The 14,778-nt window shown below is 34.2% G+C and overlaps 2 protein-coding genes across 4 annotated transcripts; one reads left to right on the top strand and one right to left on the bottom strand.

Annotated features, from left to right (window-relative positions):
* On the top strand, positions 1,341 to 8,126 carry LOC18768446 (serine carboxypeptidase-like 2). 3 transcript variants are annotated; one of them, XM_020553721.1, is made up of 16 exons: positions 1,341 to 1,492; positions 3,271 to 3,434; positions 3,557 to 3,702; positions 4,099 to 4,175; positions 4,245 to 4,367; positions 4,462 to 4,618; positions 5,468 to 5,505; positions 5,636 to 5,737; positions 6,163 to 6,249; positions 6,343 to 6,489; positions 6,943 to 7,014; positions 7,088 to 7,212; positions 7,343 to 7,456; positions 7,535 to 7,589; positions 7,707 to 7,719; positions 7,792 to 8,126. In XM_020553721.1, exons 1-16 carry the CDS (start codon positions 1,466 to 1,468, stop codon positions 7,839 to 7,841), a joined length of 1,497 nt encoding a protein of 498 aa, XP_020409310.1. In that variant the 5' UTR covers positions 1,341 to 1,465; the 3' UTR covers positions 7,842 to 8,126. The 3 variants fall into 3 exon arrangements, with proteins under 3 accessions (XP_020409310.1, XP_020409309.1, XP_007201135.2); XM_020553720.1 differs by having other exon boundaries at positions 1,342 to 1,492; positions 7,707 to 8,126; XM_007201073.2 differs by having other exon boundaries at positions 1,343 to 1,492; positions 4,462 to 4,564; positions 7,707 to 8,126.
* LOC18766268 (protein FAR1-RELATED SEQUENCE 5) lies at positions 8,186 to 13,111 on the bottom strand. Its single transcript, XM_020553559.1, has 7 exons — positions 12,680 to 13,111; positions 11,873 to 12,585; positions 11,117 to 11,700; positions 10,827 to 11,008; positions 10,666 to 10,728; positions 10,515 to 10,566; positions 8,186 to 8,409 (listed from the first exon to the last, which is right to left on the bottom strand). Exons 1-7 carry the CDS (start codon positions 13,109 to 13,111, stop codon positions 8,186 to 8,188), a joined length of 2,250 nt encoding a protein of 749 aa, XP_020409148.1.

Raw genomic sequence — 14,778 nt, 5'->3', positions numbered from 1 at the left:
TTCCTAGTTAGTTTCCTTGTACATGAATATACTCTTCTATAAATCCATTGTATCTATCAATGAAAAGATCATTCTGGTATAATGTCAAATTGACACATCAAACCTGCACGGCACCCACTTATTCCTAATCAATGAGAAAGGCTGCCTGCCAGAATTTGGACTACAAAACAAATTCATATGATATCTCTAACAACCAATCACAAGCTTGTCTTTGTTTGTATGTTTTAACTTCTTATGAAGTTGACATTCTGAATTCTTAGCCAAATGTGTTGACATATATGTATGGAGGACCAGAGAGAGAAAGAGAGGAGAGAGAGAGAAGCCACGACTTCATTGCTCACATGAATCACACATATAGTCTAGTCGATACATTTACAAGTCAATCAAATAATAATAATCAATATAGGGTGCGCTTACATTTGATTATGTGGAGAGTAGGGTATACGTTTTACGCTTGAGAAGTCCTAGTCGCTCTTTTCTTCTGTGAGTTTCAAAGAAAAACTCCATAAATGGGGAGGAGGAAGAAGTGAAATTGCCCTCCTCCCCTCCTCTCTCTCCTTGCTTTTTTCTGTTGGATAATCCATTGAGGCATTTTAAATTTTGAAAAAAACCTTTGTGGTGATTTCTTTTGAGGCTTGCTCATATTGAAGTTCTCCATCACCCCTTTTAGGCGTTCTCAAACTATTTATAGATATAAGGAAGATATCACTTACATTGAACCAAATCCTCCTATTTCTTATAGATACTTATAGAATAATGCTACTCTTACCACTTTTGTATACCACATTCTCATACCACCTTATGTGGCAGATGAGGTGGACAACCACATCAATTAAAATTATTTAACATTCTCTTTTCTTTTATGATTTGTTAACACTTAAAAAAACACTATTAATTAAACTTTCTTTATTAAAATACACTTCATTGATTTAATTGATGTGGCATATGATATGGAATTCCACATCATGTGGTATAGAAACATGGAATAAAAATGTAGTAAGTGTAACGTTACTCATAATTATATCATGAATCTAGATAATCCGAAAATATGAAAAGATTTGTAATAATTATAGATCATTAAGACACCTATTTATTATACTAGACTTGCCACATTTTTATACCACATGATGTGGCAAATGTGTACATACCACATCTTATAAAATACTAGTTTTGTTTTTCTAATTTTATTTATTAAAATACACTTCATTCATTTAATTGATGTAGCATATGATATGGACGTGCCACATCATGTGGTATAGAAATGAATAAACCTACCCGAGCATGAATTCTATTCCCATGGTCCATATATGTAAGTGCTAATCTCGGTGCATCACAATCTATTCATTCTCAAATTATCATTTCTTAACACAATGCTTGTCTATTAACAGGTGGTGATCATGACATATGTGGCTACTATGGCTTGGATAAAATCTCTGAACTCGACCGTTGACAGTTGTCGGAAGCCATGGTTCTTCGACGGACAGGTTGCAGGGTTGATATCTATCTCAGCTTAGTTAGTTCTTACTTTTTATCTTTTCATCAAGTCGTTAATCTTTCTTCTGTTTAAGTTGAGTATAGTCAGAAAATCAGATTGCAACTTTCTCATAGTTGTGCCTTTTTTGTTCGCTTTAGATACTCAGATAAAAAGAACCAGTTGACATATATACAACTATAAAGGCAAGAAGCCAAGACCAATCATGAACTACTAAATTATTCCGCACTGCAATTTGCTTGACCGAAAGCTGAGACTAAATTTTCTGAACACACCAGACCTCATGTTGTTTGAGTCAATTCCTCTGTGCTATAAACACACCAGTAGTTAATATATATATATATATTCATCTGGATGATCCATTGTTAATGTGTTATGTAGTAAACAAACCAAAAACCATGCCAAAAAAAAAAAAAAAAAACACCATCTGGATGATCCTTTGTGAAGCCTTACCCTTTGAACAACAATCAAAGAGAGGAGCAGAGAAGACTACGTAGTTTGACTAATGGGTGGCTGACCATTAGTTGGATCCAAAAATATTGTGGCTGCCACGGCCAGTAGTTCAATTTCGTGACATGCAAACAATGCGGATGCCGACAACAAAATAAATTGTGGTCCTAAGAAAACTCGGATTTTCTTGCTTCCACGGAACGTTGGTTCATAAAATCTTGAAACTTGCGATCCCATGTTTCTTTTCCCTTATTATCTTCTTAGCTTGCATTTTCTTTCTTCGAAGTCAACCACGTCATACTGGTTGAGCTGAGATCAAGCACCTTACGTCTCTCTGGTAAAGCAATAAAATCGTTCTCATTAAGTCCTCTGTACAATCACAATGAATTTTTTAACGGGTGGGTTAGCTAAACTTATTAGCTAAACATCTATGATCATTTTTATTTATTTATGTATTTATATAGTTTATATAGTTATTTTAAAAATAAAAAAATACGTTAAAAATGTGGTAAGTGTAGCATTATTCGAGAACTTGTTAGATGTGCTATAATATTCTACAGAACCATAGTGTCTTATAAATTTCTAACTCTCATTCTCTCTCAGACAATACATACCTTTATAAATTTAGGTCAAATCACTTATTTTTGGTTCTTATGGTTCGACACGTTTTTCACTTTGATTTGAGAATTTAGTCCAATAATTAAGTTTAGTTAGCAATCAAGTATAGAACTCTGAATAGTTACGTTTTCTGTTGATTGCAAATGTTTTGGAGCGACGAAAATGCCCTCAAATGTGGAAGTTGCCTATTGCCCTGCCAGAATTTCATCCTGGACTTGATTACAAGCCAAACAAAATTACAAAATTGAAATCGCCAAAAAATTTCATGATACCAGAGTGGATTATGAGTCAAATTACAGAGACTTTGTACTTATTGTGTGGCATGCTAATACCTTACTATACTTAATTAAATGAGGATAATATGGTAAATTCCACTTCGACTATCATAGTTCTTTGACCATGTTTTACACAAAAATTTCCATCAGTTTAGACAGATGCTCAACTCAGTTTGACTCTTAAACCGACTTTGCAAATCTACGAAGACACTCATTTCCTTCACTAGAGCTTCTATGGCCTTCTTCACTCCCCGATTTGAAACCCACAACACAAGTTGATAATCCAATTAATTTAGAAGGAAAAATAAATTAATTAAGGAATGGCAACTGTTTTTTTACTTTGACCCTAAATGGATAAAGTCAAAGAGTTTATTTCACCTACTGTTTTATCGAACCACATGTTTTGATCATCTATATATATCCTTGTGAGAGCAGGGTCTCCTTCTATCAGACCTTCAACATCTCAAGAGCATCATCACCATGTTGCCGCTAGCACTTCTTCTGGTCTTCCTTAACAGTCACATTATTGTTGCATCAAAATCCACCATCGACACCCTACCGGGCTTTTCCGGTGAACTCCCCTTTAAACTTGAGACCGGGTTAGTAATTTTTCAACTATTAATCACCATCGTAGGTGTAATCAATTTTTCTCATATTATACACACAACTAAATACTAGTTGTTCCCACTATGAGTTACTAATTGGTATGAAAGAAATAAAGGTATGTGGGGGTGGGCGATTTGGATGATGTGCAGCTATTTTATTACTTCATTGAGTCGGAGAGGAGTCCCAAGGAAGACCCCCTGGTGCTTTGGCTCACTGGAGGTCCCGGTTGCTCCGGTTTTTCTGGCCTTGCATACCAAATAGGTATATTATTATTTTACCGTATCTGATTATTATTTTTTTTTAAAGTATGCAAGACATTATTATCTCCTCTATTAAACAATTGTAATCATATAAAAGAAATCAATGACCTTACATTTAATTAATACTAGCTTCTCCACATGCGCTTCTGCGCCTACGAGAGGTTTTTTATAAATAAATTAAAATTTATTTCAGAATTAAAAAAGATAATGGGTAGTTGTGTTCCATAAAAATAGAATTTATTATCTTTTTCTTCTTTTTTTTAATATGAAAAAGTGTGAATTTATCATATTATCATTATTTTCTGGTATTTTAAATGTTGTACTATTCTCTGCCTTTTGTTTTATATATATAGATTTAACGAAAGTTGTTATGCCCTGAATTCGATTTGTTTGGTAGGTCCAATAATGTTCAACTACGCAAACTCTAGTGGGAACGAACCAACACTTATGTTGAATCCATACTCATGGACAAAGGTAAACCTACTACTTAATCTGCACTTAATTTGTCAAGAACTTTACCCAAATGCATTGGACAATGTTCAGGTTGCCAACATAATATTTTTGGATCAACCAGTTGGTAGTGGATTCTCCTATGCAAAAAGTTGGCAAGGATACGAGACCGGTGATATATCATCCGCATCTCATACCTATGAATTTCTAAGGAAGGTGAAAATTGGTTAAAGTAATTTTTAAAGGGTTTTAAATTATATATTAAATCTCATTAATTAATTAATTAATTATATATATGTTGGTGCTGCAGTGGCTTAAAGATCATCCTGAATTTCTGAAAAATCCACTCTACATTGCTGGTGATTCATATTCGGGCATAACTGTCCCCATCGTTGTTCAGGAAGTGTCCAACGGTAACTTTTTGTTGGGGATGAAGACTTCTTCAGCTACCTCACCAAACTTATTTAGTTATACACCCATTCTTAGCACTAAAACTATAAATAAATCATACACTATTTAATTTCTATAAACCCAAAAAATAACAAATGGATCTATTGAATTTAATTTTGATTATTAAATTACTTTGATGCCCTGAGTGTTTTGGGCTTTTTTATGAGGTTTTTGAGTTGGGTTTGTTTAATCTATGGCAGTTTTGTAATTTAAAAGAAGTTAAAAGCTTTTTTGTTATGTTGTAAATAGATTTTGGGTGTGTTTTTAAAGTTCATTTCATATAGGGTATCGTTTTATTAGTCCCTGAACTTAGGCCCGATTTGCATTTGAGTACCTCAATTTCCAAAATAGTTCCCGTAGTCCTTTAACTTCAATTTCGTTAGGACAAATGGTTCCTGTTAAATGCAGGGGCAAAATGGTATTTTTGTATCAAAACTGATTAAAATATGAATAAAAAATTAAAAAACTAAAAATTAAACTATGTCCCCTCCTCTATCTCGATTTCTACTCCCCCCAAAACTTAATTTTTCTTTTTTCTTTTGGTTGGTTTTTATTTGATTTTCTTTTATTGTTATTTTAAAGATATGATTTTTTATTCATTTTTTTTGTTTTAATATAAAAATACCATTTTGCCCCTGCATTTAACAAAAAAAGTTAACAAAATTAACGACATGACCATTTGTTATAACAAGAGTGAAGTTAAAGGACCACGGGAACCATTTTGAAAATTGAGGTACTCAAATGCAAATCGGGTCTAAGTTCAGGGACTAATAAAATGATTAAATTTGGGCTCTTATATTGGGTATCATAGTGAATCTTCCATTAAATTATGAGGCGACTCTTTTTCTGAATCTAAACTGTTGTAGGCAATGAAGTCGGGCATGAACCACCATTGAATCTCAAAGTAAGAATTTATTCAATCTGATTTTAAACTTGTTTGATTTTAGTCCTCCTTTTGTTCGTGGCTCATCGTTTGTTCTCTCTATTTGTTTGTCTTGTGCCCTTGTTTGGTCTTTGGGCTATTTTGAACTCAGGGTTATGTGCTAGGCAACCCATTTACAGAACCAACATATGACGTGAATTCACGAATTAAATTTGCTCACCGGATGGCACTTATTTCCGATACACTCTATGAGGTATAAATGCTCTCTAGTGACTTTTTTTTTATTTAAAAAAAAAAAAAAGCGATAGTAATTATTGATGAAACATAAAACTAGAAAAGAAAAGGAGAGTGTAAAATGATAGTGTGAAAATTAATACTTCCTTGATTTTCCTAAACTCTGAAGAAAGAAAATTGAGAGAGTTGAATGAATGTGTAAAATGCTTAGCGACTCACTACGACTAACACTGATATTGTCCCTAACTTAACTATCTACAAACCTTAATAGGTGTGGAATTCTAGCATACATTCTTCAATAAGTGTTGTTTTTGGGTCTTCACTAAGACCTAGCAAATTGCATTTCAGTGTGTATATTTTTGTGCAAATGACCGAGGAAAGCACTGAAATAATGTCTGTTATTGGGCAATAATTTGAGACCTAATCTCTTCGCATTATATATAGTCAACTAAAACAAATTGCAAGGGCGAGTATGTTCAAGTAGATCCGAGCAATGCACCTTGTGTGGAAAACCTCCAAGAAGTCACTGAGGTGAGAATTACTAATTTACGACATTGTTCTTAGTTCACATTTATTTTCAAACTTTGAACTGAAGATCCATTTGCCACTCTAACAAATTTGCAGTGCACCCAGAAGATATATTATAACCAAATATTGGAGCCAAAGTGTAGCACTATGTCTCCAAACCCAAAAATATTCAAATGGGATCAAAACTTCGATGACGAGAATTTCTTAGACATGCTACATCATTCTACAAAACCATGGTGTCGTGTAAATTTCTCTCTCTCTCTCTCTCTCTCTCTCTCTCTCTCTCTCTCTCTCTCTCTCTCTCTCTCTCTCTCTCTCTCTCTCTCTCTCTCTCTCTCTCTCTCTCAATACATACCCTTATAAATTTAGGTCAAATCATTTATTTTTGGTTCTTATGGTTTGACTCCTTTTTTAACTTAGATTTGAGAATTTACTCCTATAATTCAGTTTAGTTAGCTATCAAGTGTAGAACTCTGAATAGTTACGTTTTCTGTTGATTGCAAATGTTTTGGAGAGACGAAAATGCCCTCAAATGTGGAAGTTGACAGAATTTCATTTACAAAAGTTTACATTTTGGACTTGATTACAAACCAAACAAAATTACAAAATTACCAAAGTGGATTATGAGTCAAATTACAGAGACTTTGTACTTACTGTGTGGCATGCTAATACCTTACTACCCTTACTTCTTTGCAGCCTTATAACTATCTGTTCTCCTTCATTTGGGCTAATGATAAAACAGTCCAAAATGCTCTTCACGTTCGAGAGGTAAGTACTAATTTTGAGAATTACAATACCTACATAAAATATTCCCACTTTTATTTACCATTACAATGTGCAGGGAACAATAAAGGGTTGGGAAAAATGCAATCAGAGCTTATCTAGCAATTATGCACATGATGTTAGAACTAGTATTGACTATCATCGAAACCTCACCAAGAAAAACCTTAGAGCACTGGTTTACAGGTTACAATTTTCTTAATTTTCTCCATTTCCATCCTTAAAAAACCACAAACGTTTGTGCAAATAAATAGATGAATAATTCCTCTGTCTGAAATATCATAGTTAATTTGTACATTTTATTTTTTTGGTACAGTGGTGATCATGACATGCTTATTCCATACGTGGGCACTCAAGAATGGATAAAATCTCTAAATTTGAGTGTTGATTATCAATGGAGACCATGGTTTGTTAATGGCCAAGTTGCAGGGTTGGTTGCTACTTGCTACTCTTAATTTTCATAATAATGTCACTGCAATTTCTGATTTAATTTTTTTTTTTCTAATAGGTACACCAATGCATATACAAGGAAAACCTACAGTTTGACATTTGTGACTGTAAAGGTAAGAACTGGAAATCCCTGCTGCTTAATTCTTGTCAACTATGTTTCTCCCAAAAAAAAAAAAAAAAAAAAAAAACCTAAAATAATGGGGAAATTAACCTTTGTTTGACCTGTGCAGGGAGGTGGCCACACAGCTCCAGAATTCAAGCCTATGGAATGTCATGCCATGATTGATAGGTGGTTTGCATATTACTATGTTTAGTCAGCTCCAGAATTCAAGTCTTGGATGTTGCAGCTGGTACTGCTTTGGTGAATAGATTTCAAGAATATTGCCAATTGGATATGTAACTGTATAATGTCACTTTTGTGTAACACTAGTTCTTGATGTTTTATCTGTAGTACGACGGATGAGCCAGCAAATTTTTAGTGCAAATTTGTATTGAAAATTTGTCTATTTGAGTCATCTCTTGTAAGAATATTTTTAGTTTACGCAAAGAAATTTGTAAGACTATTGTCACTCAATATCATTTTTATGTTGAAATTCATTTGTGTAAGATGTTCAAGTTCTTGATACAATATAAAATTCATCCATTATATATCTAAATCTACCTAAACTATTAGAGCATTTCCAACAATCTCTTTAAAAGCTTTGGGACACTAAAATAGGCCAGCCACATCAGCAAAATTTTCTCCAGCAGCCTTGTCAAACCCAATCACCAAATCTGGAACTCCTCTTTCACTCTTCAGACGAATAGACTTTGGCTCTTCAATGCATTTATTAAATTTTGGAACAACAAAGGCTGTCTTGGAATAGTAAAAGCCTGCAAGAGGCGAGTCCGATTTTCCTGTTACCAAAGTCCCTGTGCCCCCATGTTTCCACCCTAATTTTGTGACATGTGGACTCTAACTTAACAGGAGTTTAACTCTGTTAACTCTGTTTAATTAAAATATATTATATTAGAATACACGTTTGACAAAAATACTTTGCACGTCGTTTCATCTTCTACGCTACACTTCAACCCCTACGTCTTCTCTGCACCGCAAAACTCAGCCACTTCATCTTCTTTGCTCTACAAAACACAGCTCCTTCATATGGTTTGTTTTTCTAGTTCGCTCGGTGGCTGCTGGTTCATCAAGTAAGCACCATCTGCTCTTCATTGTTTTTTCTTGTGCTTTTTGATTGCTGGGTTTTGAGCATCGTATGAAAAACTCAGCCGCTTCATCTTGGTTATATAATTATCAAATGAATTGCGTAATGGGTATATAATTACGAAAACTCAGCCCCTGCATATATTTCGCTCGTTGGCCACTGGTTCGTGAGGTGAGCCAGGCTCTACTTCATAATTTTCCCCCCTTTTTGGTTGCTGGTGTTGGAGCCAACGCACAAGAAGCTTTTAAAAGATTAATTTGTGATAATTATATACCAATTATGCAATTCATTTGATTTCAAAAAAAGATTCAAGAAAAAGAGAAGGAAGAAGGTTGATTTGGCTGAAGCATACCTCCAGCATTTTGGTTCATCAGAAGTTAATTCCCATCTTGCCTTTTAAATTGATCCTATTTTCAAGCTATGTCTCTGGACACTTGGCTACAAAGGCAATTCTGGGAATTTTTGGGTGTACAAAGACGTTTTTGGGGTGTGTATCAAAAGCTAATCACCCTTATATACATAGGGATGAATGCTTTATTGTTTGTCCACAGATATACTATTTAATGAATGCTTTATTGGGTACTAATAATTTGGAATATGTTAAATGGTGAAATGGTTAAGAGTGGTGGTTAGATGGGGATGCTATCCTAAATGTTGAACAACTGCTTATGAATGGAGCCTTGTGTGTTGGTCAAACTGTGTAAATGCTATTATTATGTTATATATGTGCTTGCCTATGTAGCTCATGTCTATGAGTCTAGCTATTTTCATTGTCATAATACATTTCATATTTAAGCATTTTGTTTCTTGAAACATTGTTACTAGTTGTGGATTCTGTTATCTAGCCCAATGTGCAATTTGTAATTTCCAAATACAATGTGCAGGTTTGCTTAAAACATATACCAAAATGTAAGTGTAGGTGGGTGTGGGTAGTGAGGGATCTTTGGTGGTTGACATCTGACTTCTATTTGAAGTGGTTTATTCTTTGAGTAATGATGCTTGCAGCTTCTGTAAGAGTATAGTGGCCTGCATCTAATATCAGTATCTATAACTTCTATTTTCACTCTGACATTTGCAGGTAGAATTGTGATTGGATTATATGGTTAGGTTGTACCAAAAACTGTTGGTACGTGTTCATTTCATGTTGGTTTGTTTGTGACAAATGAAATGGCAAGAGAGCTAGGAAATATTCTTCTTCTACAGGCCAAAAGTTAACAAGGAGGAAGCTCACAGCCCAGATGATGTTCTAGTGAAAAAGGTGCAAAGAAGAAGGGATCAAATTCTAATGAAAAAGGTTCTAGTGGTAGTCAAAGTAGTGAAGGTGGGCATGGTAGGCAGGAAGTGAACATTGAGAACCAACCATTGCTGAGGTTCATAGTGATGGGAAGGAAATCTTATACTATGAAAAATTATGTATTATTTTTCCCCAAAAATCTTTTTTATATGACCCAAAATTCTATGAAGTTTGTATGAGGTTCTGCATTATTAACATCATTGTGCATTCTTCATCATGTTCTGACATGGAGAGAGCTTACTGGAAAGTATGCATCATGATAAATGACTTCATGGCTTGAAATGCAAGTAATATTTACATTGAATGTAATACTTCAATACCTTAAGAAGGCAGAGATGCCAAATATCAGAATAAGTTCAAATGCCAAGACAGGACAAACATAACAAACTTGTTCTAAATCAAAACAGAGTTGTAACAAATTATAGAACCCTTGTCGACAATTGAGAGCTAAACAACCCAAATTCAACATTATGACGCTTGGTGACTCTTGTCAATTGAAAAAGGTGGATCTACTTCAACACTAGAACTTTTGGCCCTGGTACCTGTGAATTGAGAGCTAAACAACCCAAAATCTCCTTCCAATGGTGATTGTGCCTACACTCATACAATATATATATGTCAAAACAGTGAAATATACTCAATCAAGTACAAAATTACAATTAAGAAAAGTTTTAACTAAATGCAATGAAGTACCTGCAATAAGTTGACCATGCTAACTGGAAATTCCATATTTAAATTATTGATAGCAACAAGTTCCTACAATTTTTTGGGTTCAACCAATATTGAAAAAATACAATGAAGCTACAGGGTAATAAACAAACAAAGATGAAATTGATAATGAATTTATACAATACCTGTGAAATTTCTGATGGAGGTGCTGGAACAGCTTTCGTAGTAGGAACACATATTGAATCAACACTGCTTGAATTTTGCAATTCTGTTTTTCGAGTTCTTCTCTTCTTTGTCAGCTTCTCCAAAGCATTTTTTGGCCTTTTAGAACTACCAACAACTCTTTCTTTAATTTTGATTCCTCTAACTTTAATAATATCATCATCAACATTAATACACTCATTTAACTCGGATCTACTATTAATTACTGGCGAGATAACTTCACACATTTATTGACTTGATTTTTCTTTCAAACATGCATCCACCTCGTCAAAAGTCTGATTCAATCGTCGTATAACAATTTCATACGCCTTACCACACCCTGCTGCCCTTGTTGCTAATTGAGTATGGAACCGACACAACTCTCTATAACGTTTTACAATTTCTACCTTAGGGTCATTTGTACTTGAAGATGAATTAATTTTTGCACTCATAGCCTTCACATTTTTTGTCCATCTCTTCAAGATGTATTGAGCTGGGATACTTTTAACATTTCTTGTAGAAAGAACCTTCAAGGCATGTGCACATAAGATTCCTGCAAACTCAAACTTTTTACAACTACATAAAGTTACATTATTTGTTGAGTCAAATGTAACTGTATGTTGCCAATTCTTCCCATACGGGATAACTTCATACTTGCTGATTGTTCCCATCTCATTATTGAAGTGCAAAACACAATCATAAGCCTTACATAGCTCATCTTGAAACACTTTAAACACTTTCGGTGTATACACATTTGCTGCATGCTTCAATATTTCTACGGGAAATGACAATGTTGGGGAACTTTGACTTGCTTTAAATTCAGCTTTCAACTCTTCGTAACGACGATCTTCAACCAACCTTTGGAAGTGTTGAAAAAATCTAAGCAAGTCATATTTGTAACTAACATATTTTTTTATACAACTATTCATGCTTTCACTCCGCTGGGTAGTAGTAATATCTGCACAAAAAGTTTGTCGCGCGCCCATAAATTAACGCCCATTTCTCCCTTATTTTAAACAAGCGACTCAACCAATCATTGCCCACGAGAGTATATTTTTCAAGCATACTATTCCAAGCATTTAGAAAAGCATCTTCATCCTCATAATCATATATGCAACTACTAAAATCTTTGCTGAAATCTTTGAACTTCTCAAAAACACCGCTAAGGTGTTTGGCTGCATTCTGATATATGTGCCAAATACATAAACGATGAGATGTTTCTGGCCATTTTAAAGATAATGCTGCAGACGTTGCTACATCTTGGTCTGTAAGAATGCTCTTTGGCTTTTTTCCAGACATAGCCTTCACAAAAGTATCAAACAACCATGTAAAAGTTTGAATTGTCTCATCATATAATAATGCAGCACCAAATATAATAGTTTGCTTATGGTGATTGACACCAACAAACATTGCAAAAGGTCTTCCTTCTTTATTTTTTCTATAGGTAGTATCAAAACATACTACATCACCAAAATAATCACAATCTACCATCATCCTCGCATCAGCCCAAAAAATATTAGTGATCAAATCATCTTCATCCACTTGTATAGCATAAAAAAAATTAGGATCAATCAATTGCATTTGTTGCAGATACTCTAACACACCACCTGTATCTCCTAACTTCATTTCTCTTGTTCGTTTTGAATGCAAGTAGTTCTTGTAATCATCAGGAATAAATCCAAGACTTTCCCGACCACCAGCTTGTCTACTTAAAAATTCAAGAGCTGCTTTGGGGAGCAATTCCTGAACTATCAGCCATATCAACTTCAGCTATTTGTGCAAGAGTGATCTTCCTATGAGACCTAAACAAATGAGTCTTAGACGGACTTGTAGTCACATGGTTATGCTCAGAAACAAATTCTATGACACGATACTTATCATTCAAATGACAACTAATTTTCATCCTTGCTAAGCATCCACATCTTGTCTCAGCACGATGATATTTCACATTAGAAACACGCTTATCAATTTCACGCTTACCTTTAGCAAAGCAAACAAAAAGCCTGTCTCTCAACTGGCCACTTTTGAATTTGTGACAGCTACTTCTTCTAATACTAAAACCAATATTGTATGCATATGCATTATAAAATTTAAATGCTAAGTCTTCTGTCTCAAACTCCATCCCAATCACAGGAATTAGTTGTTTTCGAATGCTAGAACGAACCAAATCTATTTTTTCATTACCTTTCATAGCATAGGATGACTTTTTGTTGCTTTCACCTTCTGAAATGTTCAAGCCAGTGCTTGTTTCACCTTCTCCATCTTCCATGCAATTATTTTTCATATTCATATCCTTCAAAAATTGAATCAAACAAAATTTATATATCTAAAATATCTTCCATAATAATAAAAAAATACAATTGATTCAATAAAAATTAAACAGAGCTAAATACTGTACAATCATATGTTCATATTAGTTATTGATGAAACTAGAAAATGGACGTAGATGAAAACCAAAATACAAACTATCTGAAAAATTATGAAAAGAAAAATCAATGTATTTTGTATTCGTTGTTACTGTAGATGGAAATGAAAAGTCATCACAAAATTGAAACCAAATGAAATTGATTCAAATGAATTGCATATTAGGTATATGATTCTCACAAGTTATATGTTTATAAGTTTTTCATACGATGCTAAAAAACAGCAATAAAAAAGCAGAAGAAAAAAACATGAAGAGCATAGCGTGTTTACCTGATGAACTAGCAACCAACGTGCAAACTAGAAAACCATATGCAGGGGCTGAGTTTCATAGAGTAGAGAAGATGAAGTGGCTGAGTTTTGCAGTGTAGAGAAGATGTAGGGGTTGAAGTGTAGCGTAGAAGATGAAAGCGTAGAAGATGAAACGGCGTGCAAAGTGTTTTTGTCAAACGTGTATTCTAATATAATATATTTTAATTCTTTTAATTAAAGAAAAAAAATGCTAAAAGAGAGTTAACAGAGTTAAACTCCTGTTAAGTTAGAGTCCACATGTCACAAAACTAGGGTGGAAACATGGGGGCACAGGGACTTTGGTAACAGAAAAATCGGACTCGCAAGAGGCTGAGTGAACAATAATGAATTATTATTTAAATATTGATTTGGTATTATTAAACATAATTAAATTTTAGTGTTTGATTTAAAAGAAAAAGAAAAGTCAAACATTGAATTAATTAAATTAAAGAGGCTGATGATGATACAAAATATAGTAAACTAGCAAACTTTACCCTTCAAATTGTCATGTAGGTAGGGTTATTGGGGCTTCTCAGGCTGGGCCTTCACGGACTTTTTTATTTTTCTAGTCGGGCCTAGGTTTCAAAGAGCTTGACCCAGGCCTACCCATTGGGCCAAGCCTAGGTGGGGTTTTTGAATTGGGCCGGGCCATCCACAAGCTGGGAATTTTATTTTATTTTATTTCTTATTTCTCTTCCACAATATACATCTATAAATTTAGGTCAAAATCGCACTTTTGGTTCTTCAAATTTGACTTATTTTTCATTTTGGTCTATGTGTTATCCATTTTGGCAATTTTAATTTTATAGTTTTGTTTAGTTGGCAATGAAGTAAAAAAATCTAACATCCTCCCCATTGGATTGCTTGCAAACTTTTTGTGTGGAGACAAAAATGCAGATGTTTTGGTTGCCTACTACCATGTCAGGATGTCATCTATGAATTTAATCGAGTTTACGATTTAAACTTGATTGCAAACCAACCAAGCATACATGACCAAAATGGCCGGAACTGAAATCATATAGACCAAAGTGGGAAATGAGTCAAATTTCATAGACTGAAAAAAAAACTTAGCCATATATATACAGAGAGCTTCCATTGAGGGATCCCTCAAATAAGCTTATTTGAGGGACACCCCTTGTAGGCCCCACTCCGGATTGTATTTCACTAATCCAAACCGTCTATTTTGTAGATACTCATTCAAAGATCATCTCTACAAAAAATCAC

Source organism: Prunus persica, chromosome G8 (assembly GCF_000346465.2).
Source record: "Prunus persica cultivar Lovell chromosome G8, Prunus_persica_NCBIv2, whole genome shotgun sequence".
NCBI lineage: Eukaryota > Viridiplantae > Streptophyta > Magnoliopsida > Rosales > Rosaceae > Prunus > Prunus persica.
This window is presented reverse-complemented; position numbering and strand designations above follow the sequence as displayed.